The 21,850-nt window shown below is 47.8% G+C and overlaps 2 protein-coding genes across 3 annotated transcripts; both read left to right on the forward strand.

The window, feature by feature from the left end:
• Nucleotides 1–1,432: 1,432 nt before the first annotated feature.
• On the forward strand, nt 1,433–15,991 carry HOXC6 (homeobox C6). 2 transcript variants are annotated; one of them, XM_062628371.1, is made up of 3 exons: nt 1,433–2,021; nt 12,332–13,727; nt 14,452–15,991. In XM_062628371.1, exons 2-3 carry the CDS (start codon nt 13,328–13,330, stop codon nt 14,787–14,789), a joined length of 738 nt encoding a protein of 245 aa, XP_062484355.1. In that variant the 5' UTR covers nt 1,433–2,021; nt 12,332–13,327; the 3' UTR covers nt 14,790–15,991. The 2 variants fall into 2 exon arrangements, with proteins under 2 accessions (XP_062484355.1, XP_062484356.1); XM_062628372.1 differs by lacking the exon at nt 1,433–2,021 and having other exon boundaries at nt 8,311–13,727; nt 14,476–15,991.
• Nucleotides 15,992–18,401: 2,410 nt separating this feature from the next.
• HOXC5 (homeobox C5) lies at nt 18,402–19,993 on the forward strand. Its single transcript, XM_062628378.1, has 2 exons — nt 18,402–18,951; nt 19,736–19,993. Exons 1-2 carry the CDS (start codon nt 18,495–18,497, stop codon nt 19,948–19,950), a joined length of 672 nt encoding a protein of 223 aa, XP_062484362.1. The 5' UTR covers nt 18,402–18,494; the 3' UTR covers nt 19,951–19,993.
• Nucleotides 19,994–21,850: the final 1,857 nt, after the last annotated feature.

Genomic DNA, 21,850 nt, shown 5'->3' on the forward strand with positions numbered 1-21,850 from the left:
TCTTTGCAGAAGGAGAAGAGGAGCAGCAAGGCTCCTCGCAGGGTTTGGTGTGGAGGAGCCCATCTGAGGAGGCTGGGCTCTGCGGTTGCCTCTTTCCCCCAGTTGTGGTTCGCGGGGGGCCTCCAAAAGCAGGCCTCTACACGGTGGAAAAATGTCGCTTCCCTTCCAAATCCATATTTTCCAGCCGTCTACAGGGCCCCCTCTCTCGGCTTGGGGTGGGGAGTGGGCAAAAATCAAGATGGTCAAAATCAAAATAGAATCAAATCAAATTCCGCCTTTTAGCATCGCAGCCCCGACACGGTGGCATGGGAAAACAAAAGGCGGGGGGGGGGGGGGGGGGGGTTGCTGGAGGCAAAAAATAGCATGGAAAACCAGGATTGAAATGCTGGAAAATCGTAGACGTGGGGGTCCCACCGGCAAATCGTAAAGCGGGGTGGGTTGTGGGGGATTTGGTAAAGGGGATGCGAGAGTTTCGGGGTCAATACCGCGCCTCTGGCTCAAGTTTTGGGTGTAATTCGGGCAGTTCCAGGTGCCCCCCCTCAGGGCTGGGGTGGGCAGACGAAGCGCTGCAGGGGTGGGATGGAGTGAAGCGGGGGGGTTGGAAGGGTATTTTGGGGGGGGGGGGGAACACGGGATATTTTTTGCCCTGGGACGGTTTCATTTACAGCGGACACACCCTTTGCAGTGAGGGTCCATCAGGAAAACCCGGGGGGGGGGGCTCCGAAATTCCCATTTCCCCTGTTTTTTTTCCCTCCAGCGCATTGTCCTTGATTATTAATTAAATGCTTTTCAAATTAACATGCTCTCCTCATTTCATCTATTCCTTTCTCAAAGCCAGTCTGCTCCAGTTTTACCCCCACTACCCTTATTCCTCGATATTTTCCTATTCCACCCCCCCCCAAATTAATTATGAACACGGAGACTAATAATTCTTAGCGCTAAAGGCCAAATCCCATTAGTTAAAGAAAATATAAACGCTGAGAATTAACCTGAGCTGCAAATAATCATCAAATTAAACCGAATCTATGTTTAAAAGGGCAAAAAAAATCAGACTGCACCCTGCTTTATATTAACGCGGTGGCTTAAAGGATTAAAAAAAGGAGGGGGGGGACGGGGAAAAGGCGGGGGGGGGGCTTGGAGGGGGGGGAAAATGGGAATATTAGAAGGGAATTGTATAAACATGGCGACAGACGAGAGCATTTGCACTCGTCACAAAAAAATGCAACGCATTCCTGGTTGTTTGCAGAAAATTTACAGCTGAGCAATAAAAGTTTACGACTGAATCACAAGTTGGATTGGCCACAGGAAGTCATGTGGACTCCATCCATGAACGTGAACTTTTTATTGTGGTTTCTCTTATGACTCTTTCGCAGTAGTCTTTCCTTTAACAGTCCAAGCAGTGCCAGGGGTAGGATGGTATTTCCCCCCCCCTAATTATTAGCGTGATGATGATGATTTTTATTATTTTAAATTTTTTTTTTCGGCTTAAAAAAAAAAAAATCGAGATTTTTTTTTTTCCTCTTTTTTTTTTTTTTTACCCCCCCTCCCCGTCTCCTTGGGGTTGGAATTCTTGGTTGCTTTGGGCATTTTGGCATTAATGAGTTTACTGCTGCGTCTGGTTGCCGCCTCCTCTTCCCCACCCCTAGGGGCAAAACGCAATGCATTTCCTTTGCAGGATGCGATGATGAGGGGGCACAAGCAGTTGTAAATACCTTTTTTTTTTTTTTTCAGCCCCAAAAAAAAAAAACAAACCCCAGAGAGAGACAGATTCCTCCTCCAGCTTCCCCCATCTCTTGCCCAACCAGAGAAGATCTGTTTTGCTTTTGTTTCCATATTTTTTTCTCCCCTTTTTTTTTGTGTGTTTTTTTTTCTTTCGGTTTTTTTTTTCCTTTTCTTTCCTTTTTTTTTTTTAATGTTTCTGTGGAGCTGAGCTGCAGCGTCAGTGGATCAGAAAGAGGGAGAGACAGAGAAAAAAGAGAGAGAGTGTGAGAGAGAGGGAGAGGGGGAGACAGGAGCCTCTGGTAAGTGTTCCCTTATTGGTTAAAATGTGTAACTAATGATCCATAGCCCGGGTGTTAAGGATAATGATGCATCGTTGTGCGAGCGAGGGGTGTAGCTTGGATATGAGGGAAAGCTGCTGCGGGGCGGCAGAAATGCAGTTAATTCGGGGGGGGGGGAGAAAAAAAAGGGGATTTGCTGTTGCTGATGTCATATTCGGGGTGCGGGGAGGCAGGTCGGGGGGCGCTGGGGCGTGGGGAAGGGTGAGGGGTAGGGGGAAGGAAAGGGGAGGAAAGGGAAAAATAAATATATATATATATATATATGGAACGATGGAAAAATAAGCCTTGTAACTTTTTCCCCTTAAAAGAATAATAATGGGGGGGGGGGGGGAAGCGCATGCGCGGAGGGGCCGGCCCGGCGCTGCGCGGGTGGGGCTGCCGAGCCTGCTGGCAGTGCCATATTTAATGAGCTGCGGTGCTAATTGTGTACGCGCCCATCCCCCTCGCATCTCACCACCCCCCCCCCACAACCCCACAACCCACACCCCCCACACCCCCCCCCGGTAACAATCACCCAACCCCGGCCGCGGCCTGCGAGTCTTCCGCGGGGCTGCGCGCTTCGCCGTCACTAATTAATATTAAGCGCGAGGTGATTAACAATCAACTCTTTGCATCCCAAGAGCTTTCCCCTTTTCCCACTCCCTTTTCCAGCCGGGCGGGTGTAAAGTTCTCCGGGAAAAACAAAAAAAAAAGAAGGGGGGGTGTGTGTGTGTTTCATAGGGTTTGATGGGATTTGATTGAATTCTATTGGATTTGATTAAGTTTTATGGAATCCCCCACCGCCGCTTTGTAAAGGAGCAATTGGACTCCACGTCGTAAAAACTGATCTCGGTGCTAATGCTCGGGAGCGCTCTGGTTTTCCTGCGAAGTGGTTAACACTGTGTTGGCTTTTGTAATTTATTTACATGCAAGTCCCACCCCTTTCCCTGATTTTTAGTCTTATTTCTTTCTTTCTTTTTCTCTCTTCCCCCCCCCCCCCCTTTCTCCTCCAGCAACTTTAATTCAGGTTTAACGGGTGAGATTTAAAGCGTGACCCTTCCCCTGCTAACCTCCCCCTCTACCTATCCATCCACCTACCCATCCATCATCTAATCTTATCTATCTCCCTGTATACACCCGTGCCGTGTAAAGATACGTATATATATTTAATGTAGTGACTTCATTTCCTCTCCAGGTTGTATTTCTTTTGTCTTTCTTGATCAATTCGCCGTGTTAAAAGAATAAAAAGTATATATTATAATAATGAGGGTGTGTAGGAGCAGAGATTTGCTGCTGGTGATGCCTGTGCACGTATAGGGTGGATGTACACATATATAGGGACGGACGTTAAATAAACCCCGTGGGGGTGGGGTGGCAGAGTCGATGGCAATTTTCTGGCTTATTATAAGCGATTTTGGGGGGTTCTCAGTGTGTGGCCGTCTGCGGGAGGGGGGATTTGGGAGAGGCAAGGGGGATGCTGGAGGTGGGGGCCTCATTTTCTGCCTTGTTGTTTCCCCCCCCCCCCCCCTCTTTTTCTTTGGTGGTGGTGGTTGTTTTCTGGTGGGTTTTAAATGAAAATGGCCTCCTCGATTTTAATTTCCAGCGCGCGTTGGCAGAGGTTAATTAGCGAACGCTGTTGATGAAGTTCTGGGGTGGTTTCCGGTGGCGCTGCGTTAAATTTAATTACAAATATATATATATGTGGGGCGGGGGGGGGGGGAGGAAGGAAAATAAAAGAGAAAGCCAAGTTTCCAAAGTTGTCTTCCCTTTTCTTTCAAGAAATCTGGTAAATCCCTGCCCTGCCTTTGGGGCTGGAAATTATCGACTGGAGAAAAGGGATTTTTTTATATATATACACAGATTTATTCCGGTTTTGCATTTGAAACAACGTGCGGACCCGCCGTTTATTTTCATTTTCCGAGCGTGTAATAAATAGGGGATCAGGGATGGGGTGCTTGGGGGGGGGGGGGGATAAAGGGGGAAAAGAGCCGGGTTTGCCTTGGTTTTGTTCGCCGGGAGCCCGTTGTGTGGAGGCGCTGCCTGTACCGCGGCCAGTCGTAAAGACATTTTATGAGCAAACAATGAGTGTTTATTGGAACCACATGATTACAGAAATGGGATCTTTTATTGTTTTCAGGCTGAAATCCGTCTGCTTCCCCTTTCCGAGCCCCGGCTCCCGCCTTTAAACCTCCAGCGCCAGGCCCGGACCCCCCAAATCAACTTTAAAATCTATTGATTTTCTCCTTTCCCTTCCATCACCGCCACCCTTCAGACCCTCATAATGCTGAGAAACATTTTTAGGATGTAGAGCGGGAATAACAGAATGATTTATCTTCTCCGAGATTTATTTAGTATTATTTTTAAACCCTGGCTTAAAGCAGAGGAAATCAATTGCTGTTTGTATCGGGGATTAAAGGGAAAGCGCCGCGTGTTCTTGACACGGATTTCAGGACATAACAGATCTTTTCTTTGGACAAATGGGATCGGTGAGGAAAAAGCAAAATAAAATCAAGATACTACGGGAAAATTTCAATGAAATTAGCGCTTCCTAATTTATTTAGAAGGGGATTTACTCCGAGGTGTTGAGTACGAGCCTAGGAAGGACATAAATACCATCTATGCAACAGGGGAAAATTCACGTTTTCTTCGAACGCGGCCACATTTCGCACGTTTATTCCCGACCGTGAACCCGTTTGATACGATCTGCCCCACGCATGGGCGTTTATCTCCTCGTCTATAAAAGCGTGTTCCGATCAAATATATCTAAATACAGAGCAGGAACGTGTGGGTGGTTTATTCTGGCGAATCGGCCGTGTTGTAAGAGCCTGGAAAAACCTGTAACTACAAAGAAATGATTAGAAAGAAGCGATTTCCCAACTTGTCGTGTCAAGGAATTTCGGTTTGGGGAACGAATTAACCAAACCCACCAGAAATAATATATGATATATAGAGGCAACCGCCACGGCGGTAGGTGCTAATGCTTAAAGCTAGATCCCTGTGGTTATCTCCCCAGTAAATATGACTGGAGGGGGGTGTGCTGTATTTCTACCCGGAGCTTTGTGTAGCAAAAGGGTTTGGGTTTCGGGTGGTTTTTTCCTTTAGTTTTCTCTTTTTCTCCTCGAGAGATAAACGTGCAGAACTCGGTGTGTGGAGGAGAGGAAGAGGCGAGAGGAGATAACAGAATTAGTCATAGAAGGGGGAAATATATTTCGGGAGGAGACGATGCGTAACATTGTGGGATTAAGAATTTGATTTTGGGGATAATTGCAGATCGTGTTACTATTGTTGCCGGGGGGTTAATCTCTGCAGCGCGCCCTCTCCGGGGGAAAAAATGGCGAAAAAAAGGGGTGGAAACAAAAAAAAAATACACTAAATTTTCAGTGGTGGTGTTTGAGGTCAGGGCTAAAAGTAGTAAGAATAATTAAAAATATAAGGCCTTTCCTCATCGGATTTGAGGTGGCAGCGGGGAGATGAAGTGCAGAGAGGGATTTGGGAGGAAAATGGGACAGAAGCACCTTAAAATTTGAGCGGGGGATTTTATTAGGCTCGAGGGGGGAACGGTGTGACCTCCAGCCTCGGATGGGGGGGGGGGGAAGGTGGTGAAGAGGAGGAAGATGCTGAGGAGGAGGAAGGCGAAAAGCGGCCCCGTCTCCCCCTCACCCCCTCCCTCCTCTCCCTCGCCCTTTCCTCCCCAGACACAAACACAATAAAAGCAGAAATGCCGAAATTGCGGTGTCTGGCCGCAGTCTGCAGGGGACAGGCTGCTCGGGTCGCTTTTGTCGCAGGGGGACACACCTTGCTGTAAAAGTCTTTGTCCCCAGACTAAAGACCCCGCGTTTCAATGGGGGGCGGGGAGGGGAAAAATAAAAAGGGGGGGGGGGGAGGAGAAGGAGGAAGACAGGGAGCAAGGCGAAAGGAAAAGAAAAACCACTGAAACCCACCCAAAACCCACCCTAAACCCCCCTAAGATCCGCGTCAAACAAGCTCCAAGGCGAGAGGGGGGGGCCGGGGGTCTGTCCCACAGGTGGGGCCCCCCCTTTCCCTTCGCCTTTCCACCCCCTTGGAGTGTTTAAATTTCAGCCCGGTTTTGTTTACTTGTTTTGTATACTGCCACCAAGTGACAGAAACTTGCAATTCTTCACAATTTGGTGCCTCCCCCCCCCCCCCCCCTTTTCCTTTCCCTCTGTCTGGATGTAATTGCGACGGAAGGAGTGGTATAGGGCCAAGGTGGGGGGAGGAGGACACCCCCACCAAGGAAGGGGGTGCGGAGCCCTGCAAAAGCCTCTCCTGCCATAAACCAAATCACTTCGCAAAGAACTTTTAATACCTTTAACATTGAGACGTGTTCCCCCCCACACCACCCCGCCTTCCCCAGCCCCAAACTTTCCCGAAGCCGTTTGAAACTCCTCACTTACACTTTCGACTAATTCAAGGCGGTTTGGGGGTTGTTTTTGTTCTATAGATACACACATATTTTATTTCCTTTCGTTCCGTGTTCCCGGGGTTTCAATCATCCCAATGTACGTGAACTCATAAAAATAGATAAGGCATATCAACCCGGGAACGGTCTTTTCCCCCCTGAAAATATGAGTGTATTTAAGCAAATCCTGAAACATTAAATTGTTGCTCGATTAAAGACGATGCGAACGTATAAATTCCGCAAAGTGCTCCAGAGGTTGTCTCCAAATATATAGTTTAATTCTGCCTAAGTGATCGCCTCTAAAAAAACCATCATTAAGGCAACTATTATTGTTTCCTGAATTATTTTTTTTTCCGAGCTACCTATGATTAAATTTCTGCCTTCATATCTGCGACGAATAAAGGATAAAACTGCCTCTAGTTAATGACAACAATTCTTCACTCCTGAGTTACCCTTGCAGAACGCAATAACATCCCACTCCTTTTGATTTTTAATCTCTAACACCCCGCAGAAGTAATTGCGCCTCCGCGTATCTTCACGTACAGACCCTCCACCCCCGAAGTGCCCCTGGATGCAGCAAAACGTCACTTTCTAGCGTATTATGCCATGAAGTCGTGTCCGTGATGGGTATGACGTCATGAGCGCCTGCGTCACTTTTTCCCCTTCTTTTGAATTTTAGGGATTTTTGGGAATATTTTCACTCCAGCATGAAAAAAAAAAACACTTTTAAAATATATATATACACATTCATTAATTAAAAGCTGGAAAAGCAGAGATTTATTTTTATTTCTTTCATATTTTCCAAGGGAAAGTTGCTACCTGCTACCTGAGCAGGTTTTAGGGGAGAAAAAGCTCTTTTCCTGAATGCGGTTGAAGGAAAAATCCCCATTTATTCCCACTTTTAACCAAGGAGCCACCAGGAATGTTTCCGCAGCCGCCAGACACCTCCCTATAAACAAAGCACCGCTCCGCGGGTCTGCATCCCCTTAAAATATGATTTTTAGTCTTATTTTCCTCGGTTTTTTGGGGGGTTTCCCTTCCCAGCCCTGAGGAGATTTATTCCGAAGTGCATTTAATCAGAGAATTAAACAGAATCGAGGCGGTGTTGCGGGGCAAGGGGGGCCAGAGGGTTCTCCCCCGGCTTTTTTCCCCCGCTGCTGTTAACTTTTTGCAACGTGGTTACTTGGTAATTTAAGACCCAGCGAAGTCCCGTTTCGGCGGGGAGATTTCGGTGCTGCCTTCTTTTGTTGGGCTGAGATTCGCCAATAAATCTGGGAAGGAGAAAAATCATGAAATAAATCACCCCCCCCACCCCCCCCCACCACCCCACTCCATTAAAAAACAAGAATATTTGGGGATGAAACCCCTCCACTCCTCGCGATGTAAACGCGAAGGGGGGGGAAATAACGCAAATAAACGCTTGAAAGGGTCAAAAAGCGCTTTCAAGCCTGGGCAGAAAGAAGAGGGATACATTTCAGAAGTAGGAACAGATTAATTTCTCTTCCCCACACACCTCCCGGTTTCCTGGTTAGCAGACATGTGTTTTGACAATTGCCAGAATTCTCTCTTTTTTTTTCCACCCTTCCAAGCCCTGCAAACGTGCGCAGCAATGGAGAGGCTTCGCAAGCGAGAAACCCCCCCTTTATTTTTGTTTTCCCTCCCCCCTTTATTATCATTATTATATTCTCTTTTTCTTAAGCGTTGGCAACTTGAAGGGAGTCGCCCTGAACTTTTGGTGCACTTTCCCCAAAGCAACTCGGGGAATAAAATCGAGGCAACAAGAACACGTTTAAGGCCATTTCCCTTCAACACGCTGGGGAAAAAAAAAAAAAAAAAGAAATAGAAAGAAAGGGAAAAAAAGAAAAGCTAAGAAAAAAAAAAACAACAACAATAGGAAAAGGCGAAGGAATGACTCGTCTGGGCAACCCTACGGGCGGTGCACGGGGTGGTTAATACTCTTCTTTATTCACCTAGGCGAAAAAAAGGGGGTTGCTGCGGTTTGCGTTGGGGGGATAGCAAAAAAAAATCGCAAAACAGGAGCTGGTTGTGGCTTTTTGCAGCCTCTTTTCTTGGGGAGCTCTAGGGGGAAAGTGGGTGCTGTCGCGAATTATGGCCCTGTGCATCTCGCTGCGGAAAATGCCTTTTAATCAACAAATAAAGCTCCCCGAATAGGCCGCCCTCTTCCCCACGCGGTGTCTGCAGCAAGGGATCAAACTTTAAATAGGCTCCGAAGCGCTGGATAAGGAATATCCAGAGGAAAGGGAGATTTCATCTCCTATTTTTTCTTTTTAATTAAGAGCTGCCCAGACTCTGACTCCGGGCTTGTAATTACAGAGAATAGCGACGGCTCCAAAACAATGCGAAGCCATTTCAGGCTGGGGAGAGGTAAATAAACCACGAGTTTGTTGTTGCCCTTTTTCCCCCCCCCCCCCTTTCTTTCTTTTCCTTTTTTATGGGGGGTGTTGTTACCCCTATTTTATTTTGGATTTCTTTCATTTGGAAGCCCTATTTCCAGCAAAAAAAAAAGGAGAGCGATATTTGAGGAGGAAAACCCTGTTGTAAAGAGCAGGGATAAATTCCCAGCGAAAGACCCAAATAAATAATTAGGACTCACGTGTGCCATAAATGTCAAGTTAAAAAAAGGGGGGGGGGGGAAGGAAGGCAAAAGGGAGGGGGGGAGGCAGAGATCCCAGATACAAGGTGAAATCAGTTTAAATAAAAAGGCTTTTAATGGCATCGCTTGTATTTACCTCTAAGAGCTTCGAGGATTTAATCAGATGGGAGCGCGCAGCCCTAGGGCCATATGGGGGGATGTGTATGTGTGTATGCATGTGTGTGTGTGCATGGGCCTTGCACACGCATAGGTGTGGGTATTTTAGGGGTGGGGGGGTCAAGATTAAGGGTGTTCCCCCTTCAGTGCATTGCCAAAGATGCGTTTTTGCGACAGTTTACAGCAAAACCCACTCATCCTGCTTAAATAATTGGAATTTTTAAGGGGGGGGGGGGTAATGGATCCATACCCCTGAACGGGTGAGCACCTCCCACCCCCCTACTATGACACGCGTGTGGGGAGGGGGTGTGTGGAGCCCCATCGCTTGCCCCACGCAGGGATCAGCCCCGAGTGGGCAACGTGGCTGGGAAGGGAAGAAAAGAGGCTCCCCCCACACACATACACACACCCCCCCCCCGCTGCCAGTAGCGGTGTCTGCAGGCGGTTCAGGGAGGGAGGGAAAGGGGGGGGGACACACACACTGATTTGGATTTGTTTCCTTTCAGTAATTACTGAGGGATAGAAAACACATGTGTTGGGATCGCTTTTTTTTTTCTTAACCCCCCTTTTTTTTTTCCTCTTCTTCCCCTAAATCAGTTCATCAATTCGCAAATTATAGCTGGGAACGGGGGGGGGGAAGGAAATCTCCCGACACGTTTTTCTTTCTATTTTATTCTCCGCCCCCCCCCCCCCCCCCCTTTTTCTCTGTGTGAGCATCAGTGGGGGGAGAGGGAAGAAAAAGAAGAGGGAGGGGGAAGAATATAGCTTATGAGTGGTGAATGTTATTTCGGATTTCTATGGGCGCTTTTCTTTTCTGGGAACAAAGAGCAACTCCTATTAAAGAGCTACTCGAAGACTTGTACATATTTCTACTGCTGTGTAGCACTTTTAATAAAACATCTGTTCTTGCTTCTGCTGATGAGTTTACATAATTGTTTGCAGACCAATTTAACCAGAAAGCGCCCCACATATTCCCTCTCCATGTTTTCATGGGGGAGAAAATAAATACCTTTTTGGTAGTGACACAGCTTGATGAAATACTTTCGAGAAATCCCCAAACTGCTAGAAAATATCAATGGGGGGAAAAAATAATACAGATCCAGTGCATTCAAAACGTGAGGCAATGAGGAAAACATACTTTAATGATGCCTCATTTGTATTTGGGGTGGTTCTGCTCTATTTTTGTTTTTCAGCCCCCTCCTCTTCTCTCTCTGCCTTTTCTCCCCAGAAACCTGGGTTTTAGCGTGGGGAGAGGATTCTATTTTAAGTTTCTTTACGGCAGCTGGTTTCTGTTCACTATAAATCGACCAGACTTTTAAGACTTGCCCTCTGTTTAGAGAAGTAATAAAACACTTAACTTTCTCGACTCCTAGTCACACGGTTATCACACAGGTCTCTCGATACAACAGCCCCGAGCACCTACACAAAATAGAAAAGAAAAAAAAAGGGGGGGGGGGGGCAAAAAAATAATAATAAAAAATAAAAATGAGAAATAAAAAGAAAAAACTCCCCCCCCCCCCCCCCCCCAAAGGAACTCCTCCAGGGACTCCTCCAAACTTTGGCGAGGGTATCAATACCCTTCCATAGGTACAACTCCCCCCAGCCAAAGGTCCAACCCATCCAGCTGTAGCTCCTTTTAATTTACTCGCCAAATTACATCGGGCTGTAAGCAATACATAAGGTAAGACAACACGCCAATAACTGTAGAGCCCTCATCCATTCTCCTCTGCCTCCAGCCCATTTGTTGGACCTTTGCAACAATTTAATATCTGGAAGGAGCCTGCCTGGTCAGTGGTTTCCAAAGAAACCCAGCTCTGAAAGGGCTTGGGCTCAGAGGAGAGGTGCCCATGGCTACTTGTATTTACAGCAGCCCCTTTGCTCCCCAGCTCTGTGTCCCCCCCCCCTTCACCGGGTGGGGGTTTCACATCTCAGCAGAAAGCAGTAAAAAATCAAAATAGCCATAATAATCCCCCCCAGTAATCACATTTCTTTCTTAGTTTCTTTATTTTCGCCTTTCTTTGACTCCAGAAATGCCCGGGCGGGTTCTTGGGAAAGAGGAGAAGGAGAAAAGGGAAACGAAAGCAAACTGAAGTTCGCTTTTTGGGGAGGGGGAACCGCCTGTAAATCTCCCCCCATGCAGATGAGTCTTGTGCCTGCTCCAGGTTGGGCAGCCCTAGGTGGGAGCCAGCGAGCTCCCCATGCTAAAGAAGATGGTGCACACTTCCAGCTCTCCCCTTTTTTGGTTCGAAACTTTATTTTTTTCCCCTAGTGACACTCAGGGGAAGCCTTAACGTTATAGAAGATGAATACACGAGCTTTTTTTTTTTCAGTTGTAGTCTCGTTTATGGTTTTATTGCTACCATTGATTACTTTGCTTTGTTACACAGAGGAAAAAGAGCATAAAATCCGTTGGCATCCGGGTTCCTGTTATAGCTGGGGAAAAAAATATACACCCACCGCCCCCCAACCCTTCTTTGTCAGCTAAAATCTTTTAGGGATACATCGCTAAAAGAAAAGGGGGAAAAAAAAATCAAAGGAATTAAGGCTATTGATTGAGAGGAAGACACACAAATAACTCCCAGGTTTGAATTGGAGTGTGCACCCACAAACCTTCCTCTCCCCAGCCCCCCGCTTAAAATGAAAACGTGGACACGATGGAGGTTGAAAGAAAACCCCCAGCAACAACAGAGAGGAGGCCAGGGTTTCCCTGCCATAATTGCATTTTTAAATAGCAAGCCACCAGAATGATAAAGATACCTCGCAATATTTACAGATCAGCAGGTATGTTTTACATTTAAGGGGCAATTTATGGCTCTGGATTGAAATTAAAATTAGATTAGCTGTCTTCATTTCAATTAGGTCTAGGTGCAATCTACCAGGAGAAGATAGGGTGGAATCCTCCCTTTCATCTAACTAAATATTTGCAGGAGAAGTTTCCCAATCAGTTGTAAATATCTGCAACTATAAATTGCTGCAAACACCAACACGAGGTTGCGTCCCCAGCCCAGGCTCCCCATTCCAAACAGAAACGCTCTGGTTATTTTTTTTTATTGCATTTATTCCTCTTTTGGTGTATTTTTTTTTTTTTTGCTGCTGTTGTAGTTGAAAATGTAAATACCCTCCAGCTTTGAGAATGAACAGGGAAACGTTTGAGGGGAGAAATGTCAAACTCGAGGAGAAATCTAACTTCCAGGCTAAACGTGAGTTTGCAGTGTTGGGTGTTGCTTTGCTGGATGTCTTTCTTTCCCCCCCCCCCCTCTCCCCTCCCCAAGACACACTTTGGGAAGGCTCTGAAACACGTTATCAATTCAGAAGTCGCCATGTTTTCCCCCCTCTCTTTATGGAATATTTTCTCATCAGGAACACAACCGTTTGATTCCATAATATTGACCAATGCTACATGAGAACAAGAAGAAGGAGAAAAAAAAACAAAAAACAAAACAACAACCCAAAACAACCCAGAGGGTAATTTATGGCTTAATATTCTGTGGACATCTGAGATTTATTACTGTGAATTCTGAGCTATTTTATTACAAGATATTAAGCAAACATTGCTTAAAACAACCCACCCAACACAACACCACCACCACCACACGCACCACAACCCCAAAGCGCAAGCCCCAGAACGCTCAGGCACACAGACGGTGCTTCCAAACCTCAGTGACCATTAGCAGAAAAGGGGGGTGAAGGAGAAAAGGGGGGGGGGAGGGAAAAGTTAAGCCTAGCTTAAGAAATTTGCCCCCCACCCCCCCTCCTTTTTCCCCCCCTTCAGCCCCAAGCAGGATCCCCAGCCCAGGAGCGCTCCCCTCCCCACCGCATCCTCCCCAACCCCCGGCGCCCCGGGGGTGCTGGGGGGGGTTTGGGGGTGCAGGACTTACTTTCCATGCCCACTTAGTTTCAACTAGGGAATCAACAGAAGCAAAAGCAATTTTTTCCCTTTTTGACACCCGCCTCCCCATTGGCTCCCCCCGGGTCAGCTGACTTTGTCATTTTGTCTGTCCTGGAGCAGAGCCTTCCCTATAACAATCTAGTTCAGACTACAAACTGGAGACAGAAATAAATATTAAAGAAATCACACAGCCAGGTGTAGAGGACGATATGAATTCCTATTTTACAAACCCATCTTTATCCTGCCATCTAACCAGTGGCCAAGAGGTGCTTCCCAACGTAGCCCTCAATTCAACTGCCTATGACCCTGTCAGGCATTTTTCTACTTATGGAGCAGCCGTTGCTCAAAACCGGATTTATTCTTCTCCTTTTTATTCACCGCAAGATAATGTTGTGTTTAGCTCCAGCCGAGGACCTTATGACTATGGATCTAATGCTTTTTACCAAGAAAAAGACATGCTTTCTAGCTGCAGGCAAAATTCTATGGGACATAATACACAGACATCAATCGCACAGGATTTTACCAGTGACCAAAACAGGAACACTTCGCAAGAACAAAAAACTAGCATTCAAATATACCCATGGATGCAGCGTATGAACTCCCACAGTGGTAAGTTTTACAGCTCGGAGATATAAATTAAATAAACTGAACCATCTTTACGACCTTCTCCCTAGCAGAACAGGCTGAGCGACTTTTTATGGCCCCATAAAAACAATAATATAGCTCCTTCACAGTTGCAGCTACAGGCCTTTTATTTGTTAAGTTGTTGCAAGCAAATATGGCTTGTTATGCTCTTTCTAATTAAAAGACTTCGAGAGTGTAAAATATCTATAATAAAGTGCAGCGAGCTCTGCTCGGGAGTTAAGCACAAAATATTACCGGGGTAAAAATAAGTTTTAATGGATTAACGGGGTAAAAAGAAGTTTTAATGACGGGTGCGGGCAGTGCGGCGGTGGAAGGGGTCCCCGCACGAAAGTGGGGCCGGGGGGGGAGCTCCCCCATCCACCCCCACACCTCCCTCCCCCCCAAATCTTCCAATTGGCAGGAATAATGTGGGAAAAAGAAAAAGGTGTGGGGGGGAGGGTGCTGGAGCAGCATCCCCGGAGAAAATGACCCGGGAGAAAACGCTGCGTTAATTAAATTTGGGAAAAAAAACAAAAAAAAGAGATATTTAATATTTTTTTATAGTGGGGGGGGTGCTGGGAAAGGGGGGGAGGGGGAGCGGGGCGGGCGCGGGGCTGCGCAGGGGCGGAGGGGTTACGCGGGTGCGGGGTGGTTTTTCCGCCCCCCCCCCCCTCCGCCCTCCGCGTTCTCCCGGGCTGACGATTTTTAGTCTGTTTTGTCTCGGCATCCCTAGGAGTGGGCTACGGGGCCGACCGCCGGCGGGGCCGCCAGATTTATTCCCGTTATCAAACCTTGGAGCTGGAGAAGGAATTTCACTTCAACCGGTACCTGACCCGGCGAAGGCGGATCGAGATCGCCAACGCTCTGTGCCTGACGGAGCGGCAGATCAAAATCTGGTTCCAAAACCGGAGGATGAAATGGAAAAAAGAGAGTAATTTGAGTTCAACCCTCTCCGGGGCGGGGGGGGGGGCAGCCGCCGCAGCCGCCGACAGCTTGGCCAAGGAGGAGAAGCGAGAAGAGACAGAGGAGGAGAAGCAGAAGGAGTGAAAAAGTGACAGCTCGGCGGCAGGACACCCCCCCACACACACACACTCCCCTCCAACCCCCCCCTCCAGACCCGTATTTATCACTGGCACAATGTTTGGCTACGTTAAAAAAAAAAAAAAAAAAAGGAAAAAAAAAAAGGAAAAAAAAAGGAGAAAAATTATTAAAAAAATAATATTAATGGGGGGGTGTTAAAAAATTAAGGTCTAAGGTGGAAATGTGGACACCCCCCCCCTCGCTACACAGCCCCCTCCCAGTGACCCCATCCCCCGCACACCCATCTCGCCATCGCCTATTTATCTATCTCGGGATAAGACTGTTTCAAGCCGCACACGCTCCACACCCCCCTTCTCCTCCTCCTCCTCCTCTCCCATCCCTTCCTTCCACCACCACCACCCCCCCCCCAAAAAAAAATTGGGCATCCACCCTCCGCTGCGCCGGGTCGGCCCCTGCCCAGTCGCTTCTCTTTCCCCCCCAGGCAGAGCAGCTCTTCCTCCCCTGGTGAAAAATCAGATTTTCCCTGCCAAAAGCTCTTTTCCACCTAAATATCGCATTTTCAAGAGCATCCTCCTTGTATTTAAGCAGATACCTGGGCTCATCGCTGCATACTACAAACTGTGACAGTTTCTGTGTGAATATTTTTAACTGTGTTTGTGGTACCTGTATTTATATTTATGTTTAGCACTGTAATGTTCCACGGTATAAAGTGAATGGAGTTCTATAGCGGTAGAAAAGGAAGGAAAAAAAATAATAAAGAAATAATAAAAGAGACAAAAAAAAAAAAGGAGAATTAAATCAATTCTTGTGTTACACCCTCATGTACAAAGGTCATGTCCAGAGGACTATGTTGAGTATTTAATAAAAGCTGAATATTATTTTTAAAGTTTATAGAATGGCCTCTGAGCTTCAGTCGAAACCTTGCGTGTTGAGAACAGCCTGTTAGAAAGTTCACTTATCTTCTGTGTGTTGTTCCTGAAAAAGCAAGCATCAGCTCCCTCTCTCCTTTTCCTCCCTCCTTCGTCCCTCTCTCTTTCAAGAGTATTCCCCCCCCCCAAAAAAAAAAGAAAGAAAAAAGGGGGGGTGTGGGGGAAATACATTTTGCTTTGTCTCCTTGAATTGGTCTTGTTACTGTATTGTTCGGTGGCATCAGGAATCTATGCCATACCTCTCGCGTCATGATTAAAAATGGATTTCCAAAGTTCAAACCAGTATATATTTCTTATTGCACCCTCCTCAGTCAAACACCAGGTCAAAGGTTCTGCTTCTTTTTTTTATTATGGCTATTTTGATTTCATCTGAGCTCTACGCAGCTGAGATTCCCCCAGCTCTGGGGAAGGACCCACATCTCCCCCCCCACCTCCGCGCCTCCCTCCTCTCCCCCGACTGATTTCGACCCAATAAACCTTTCCGGGGGGGGGGGGGGGAGTTACTTTAATCCAGAAAGTCATCCTTAGGAGAACGGAAATTGTGGATATAACGCTGGGAAACAAACCCTGCTGCTGTGGATCGCAGGCTCGGATAAACCATTGCGAAGGCTGGATGAAAGAAATCTGCGTTTCTCTCGCCTCTTTGTCACTGCTCTCATATTTATTGGGCTGTTCAATAGGTAGCACATAGCCAGGGGTGATATTTCCCTGGAAGCAACTTAGTTCCCTTCGAGATATTTTGAATGAAACAACCAGGATTTGGTGCTAAGTGGCCATAACCAGGAAAAAAAAAAAACATAAAAAAAAAGGAGAAAGAAAGAAAAAAAAAAGAAGGAAAAAAACCCAACAACCAAAAAAAAAAGCAGCCTGGGGAGGTTTTTCAGCCCATCCTTTGCTCGTCTCCAGCCTGGAATGTGCAGGCGATTTTTGCAAGGCGCAGGAAAGACGGCAAAAAAAACACCCCATAAAATGTCTGTTGAAAGGGAAGAAAACAAGCAAACAGCAGCAACGAGCAGCAGCCAAGAGCGTTTTGCAAGAGGGTAACGACCTGGGCAGGGAGCAGGAGGCTCCCTGAGTGTAAACCAGTTGGAATGAAAGGAAAAAAGGACAAAAAAAAAAAGAAATGGGGGAAAAAAAAAAAGAAAAGACAAACTCAAACATATCTCCAGAGCCACACGTATGTAATTCAGCGCCTATAGCAAGGAGGAAGGCGATATGTAACACCCAGCGCATTCAAGGCATTCTCTGGCTGGTGAATGGAGACGGAATAGAAAGAAACCGCACTCAGGTCCGCGGGGCAAAGCGCAGAGCGGACTGGGGGGGGGGACCCGTCCTCCCTTCACCCCCCCCCCCCCACACACACACCCTCCCCAATCCGCAGCAGAAGGGAGGGCTGGAAATACAGATTTGAAGGTATTTATTTCCCCTCCGCCGTGCCCTTTGAAGAGAGGGGCTGGTTTCTCCAGGCAGCAGCAGACAAGGAAGATCCAGGCTTCTGGCAGCAATAAATCGCCCAAAAACAGAAAGGGGAGGGGGGGGGAAAGGTAACAGGAATGTAAACTTTGGCGCATCCAAGAAGCAGCCCCTGCGGAACCCTCGGGAGCGTCCCCGGCCGCCACCGTGCCCCAAAAGCTCGGCAAACAGCGCGGGGATTTGCGCTGCCTCCTGCCCAGCCAGCGGTTGAGAATGAATTCATTTCAAATATAAGGGATCCGCGATGCCGCGGAGGGAACGCGCTGCTTCTGCCTCCCCTCCTGGCTGCAGCACGGACAAGAGAGGCAAAAATAAACGAAAACACCAAAAAAAAAAAAAAAGAAAAAAAAAAAGGGGAGTTTATTTTCCCTTACAGCTGCTATTTTGAGACGGAAGAAGCGCGCAAAAAAAACGCGCGCAGGAATCGCGGTCTATTTAAAAAGGGTTTCAAAGAGTTGCGCGGAGGGAGCTCGGAGGCAGCCTGCGCTCTACCCCCCCCCCCCCCCCCGCCCCCCAAACTTCCCCCCCCCCCCCCCCCAACCAACCACCCACCCTCCCTCCCTCCCTCCGCGGGGGGGCGCGGAGCGGTGCGGTGCCGCGGAGCAGCGCTAGGTGCCGCTGCCGCCTCGCCGTCCCGCGGCGCGCTCCGCCCGCGCTCCCCCGCGCACCCCCGGCGCCTTCCGCGGGCGCCCATCGATAACCCGCCCCGGGGTCATCACGGGAAATGGATGAGTGGCCGGCGCCGTCACGTGACGCCACTTAAATATCCCATATTTGGGCAGCGCGGAGAGAACCGGAGGGGGGGTGAAAAAAAAAAAGAAGGGAAGAATCCCCCCACCTATAAATTCTGCACTTTAGGAGGAACAAAAAACGCGGCCCCCCCACCCCTGAACTTCAAAGGGACACAAATCACCCTAAATCAAAGCGGTTGGGAAAAAAAAAAAAGAAAAAAAAAGGGGGGGGGAGAGGAAAAAAAAAAAAAAGAAGGGAAAAAAAGAGGAGGAAAAAAGGGGGAAAAGAGTAAAACAAGGATTAGAAAAAGAGGAAAAAAAGAGAGAAGGGGGAAAAGAGGAAAGGGAAGGAGAAGAGAAAGGGAAAGAGAAGAAAAAAGAGGGGGAAAAAGTCTAAAAATATCGAAGGTGAAAAGGAGAGGAAAAGAGGAAAAAACAAGAGAAGAAAAAAGGAAGAAAATTAAAAAAAAAAAGAGGAAAAAAGGAAAAAAAAAGAGGAAAAGAAGAGGGAAAAGATCCCCCTCCCCAAATTCCCCCCCCCTCTTTTTTATTATTTCTTTTGCCTCCCCTCCTCCGCCATGAGTTCTTACGTCGCCAATTCGTTTTATAAGCAAAGTCCCCCCGTTCCTGCCTATGCCATGCAAAGTTATGGAAATTATGGAAGTGTGCCGGGGGTCCCGCCGCCCAGGTACCGCGGCAGCGGCTCGGACCCGAGCATCGCCCTCCCCTCCGCCGGGGCTGCCGCCTCCCTGGGCTCGGATATGTCTGCAGCCCCCCGAGCTAACCCCGAGCGACCTTCTTGCACGGTCATGGGTTCTTCAGGGCATCCTTTAGCCAGAGACGAGCAAGCATCCCTAAATCCCGGGATTTACAACCAGAAGAGCGCTAACCCGGCGCTGGAGGAGAGATCTAAGAGCTCGGGTGAAATCAAAGCCGAGCCGGTGCAAACAGCACAGCAAGGAGGACCCCAACTGCAGCAGCAGCACCAACCTCCACAAATCTACCCCTGGATGACCAAACTGCACATGAGCCATGGTAAAACTTTCACTTCTTGATTTTTTGTTTCACAGGATCTTTTTTTTTTTTCTTATATATTTTTTTTCCCCCCTTTTTTTATTTTTTTTTCCCCTTGCCTTGGGTTTTTATAGGCCATACGGGGCAAATAATAAAAAACCTGAGGTCGTAAATTTTACGACTAAGGCATCAATTGCTCGTAAAACTGTCCACTAAAAGGCTTAGAGGCTATAGACGCCCAAATTTATGACGGCATAATTGGATCATAGAAACAAAACGTGTATAAAAGGCAATATTCCATTTTTTTGGGGAAGGGGGGGTTAAAAATAACTGGAAATACACATGTTCTTTGAGGGTGAGCTTTAAAAAAGAAGAGGCACCAGAAGCGAAGGTGAAGGGAAAGCCTGGAGAGATTTTCCCCCTTCACCTTCCCAGGGCTGCGAGGGGAGGGGGGGGTGGAATAAAAAGACAAGATCCCCAAGAAAAGATATTTCCCTCCTTTGTCCACTTCCTTATTGTCCGAGAGGAAACAGGTTCACTTCTGGCTCATCTACATGCGTTTGATCCGGGCTTTGGGAGGTGGAAAGGGGAAGACTTGGGGGGGCTGAAGGTGTTGGGGGATGAAGGATTTGAGGCTGCTCCACTCCCTGCGTGCCCGCAGCAAACTTCTGTACCTTCTAGATTTGTAACCGGGTTTTGCCGTATAAAGAAACCATAAATAAACCGATTTAAAAGCCACCCCAGATTGCTTCGCTTTTCCATGCGGTGTCTGCCCTTTATTCTTATGTCTTTTCCCCCCCTTCAGAAACGGATGGGAAACGCTCCCGCACCAGCTACACCCGCTACCAAACTCTGGAACTAGAGAAAGAGTTTCATTTTAACAGATACCTGACGCGGCGGAGGCGCATTGAGATCGCCAACAACCTCTGCCTGAACGAGAGGCAAATCAAAATCTGGTTTCAAAACCGGAGGATGAAGTGGAAGAAAGATTCCAAGTTGAAAAGCAAAGAGGCTCTTTAGGTGGGATTGCAGAAGATGGGGGGGGGGGGTGTCCTTGCTTTGATTTGATTCGGTTTTTCCCTTGTTGATGCTTTTTTTCGCCTTTCCCCCCCCCTTTTCCCATCACTTCTGGTGGAAACTTTGATTTTTTGGGGTGGGGAGGGAGGGAGCTGCTGTTGGACTCTGGTCCTTACCCTCACGCATCCCTCAGACAAAGGAGATCTCTTATTAGTATGCAAAAATAAGGAGGGAGGGGGGAAAACTCCAACCCCGCTGTTAGCTTCATGCAAAGATTTAGTGTATGGCTCCTTAGGTTGCTACTAAGTGTCCTAACCTGTGCGCTGGGTTTTTTGGGGGGGAATTGCCAAGAAAAGGGCAATATAACCAAAAAAGCTTCAAGAGGAATCCGCGGGGTGGCTGGTGGTGTCCTCTCAGCTCTAAAAATCGCGATTTTCAGAGGGAAAATGAGAAAGGAGCTGGTGAAAAAGGGCAAAAAAGGGAAAAGGGGAGGGATAAAAAGCCCTAAACCCGGTGAGTTTTTAAAGTCCCGGCTTCGCTCTCCTCTAGCCCTGATGGGAGAAGGAAACCGCTGCTCGCTTTGCTGGGAATTGCGCAGGGAAGATGCTCTGGCCCCTGGTTTTCCCCTCTCTGCTCGGGAGGGGAAGCATTGCCCTCAGCTGAGGCTGGGAACCCCTAAAAAGCATCTCTGAACCCCGCAAAGGGGCTGGGGTGTGTGTGGGGGTGCGTTTGCGCTTCCCTTGGGACACTGATGGCATCATTTTATTACTATTTGCATATAAAAGAAATGAATAGATTTAGGAGGGGGATAAGGACTGGGGGGGGGGGGGGAACACGATGGACACTGATTTGCACGGATCCTCTGAAATCTCCGGGCAGGAAAATGCAGCATTGGGGGGTGGGAGGGGGGTGGGGGGGGGAGGGAAAAACCCCCAACCCTCTGGACTTCATATTATTGTGTATTTATTTGTTGCGTAATTCATGTGGATCTGCTAAATGCTAAGCTCTATAATTAAACACGAAACCAAACGCACCCAAGGCGAAACCCCGATTTGTACATCTCTGTCTAAATTCAGTCCCACCGCAGGAGCCTCTTTTCCTTCCGAACCCTCCCCGATGGTGTACGCGGTGTATTTATGAGTTGTCGTTTCGCCTGGGAAAGGGCGATGAAACCTCTCGTTTGCTCATATGGAATAAACGGTGAACGCTCCAAAAGTCGGGCAGAGATTTCCGTGCTCCTTCGCCCTGCCCTGGGGCAGCTTTGCTTTGGGCAAAGCGTTGCTTTGAAAGTGTTATCAGGTCGTGGTTTTAAAGCAAAGCAGCTTCCAGGGAGGGGGAAGGGATGCTTGAGCTTAGAGCATCCTTCTCCTCCCACCCTGGAAAAGGTAGGTGCTGCTTTTCCTATTTCCCAGAGTATTGGGAAAAGGGGGGGAAAGGGGATTTAATTATAGCGCTGGCTGGGCCCTGGGGAAGGTGAGCTGCTCCCTGTCCCAGCTCGGACTCGTCTATCTGCCTTTATTTAGCTGCGGGTTTCCATTGCAGGCTGCGCTCCTCGCATGGCAGATGGCATTTAAATCGGAATATCGGATTAAAATGACCTTCTCTCCTTGCTTCTCTCCCCTCCCCCTCTCTCTTCCCCCCGATACTTGGGGTAAAATCGCTTTTGCCCCCTAAATCTTCCACCGGGGCAGCACCTGAATGCGAGGAGGAGGTCCCAGCGTTTGACTGGAGGTGATTGGGGTGGCGGACTCTATTGGGTGATGGCACCAGGCCCTGTTGGCCCCATCATCATCCCACCCCTTAAGGAGGTTGCAGGGAGAGAAGAGGGGCACCCCTCTTCTCGGCTTTTAAGTATATCTATATTGCTTTTTAAGATCTACAGGTATTACTTAATATAAATTAT

The sequence above is a fragment of the Pezoporus occidentalis genome, unplaced genomic scaffold (genome assembly GCF_034315485.1).
Source record: "Pezoporus occidentalis ecotype Australia unplaced genomic scaffold, CSIRO_AGI_Poc_V1 ctg314, whole genome shotgun sequence".
NCBI classification, from domain to species: Eukaryota; Metazoa; Chordata; class Aves; order Psittaciformes; family Psittacidae; genus Pezoporus; species Pezoporus occidentalis.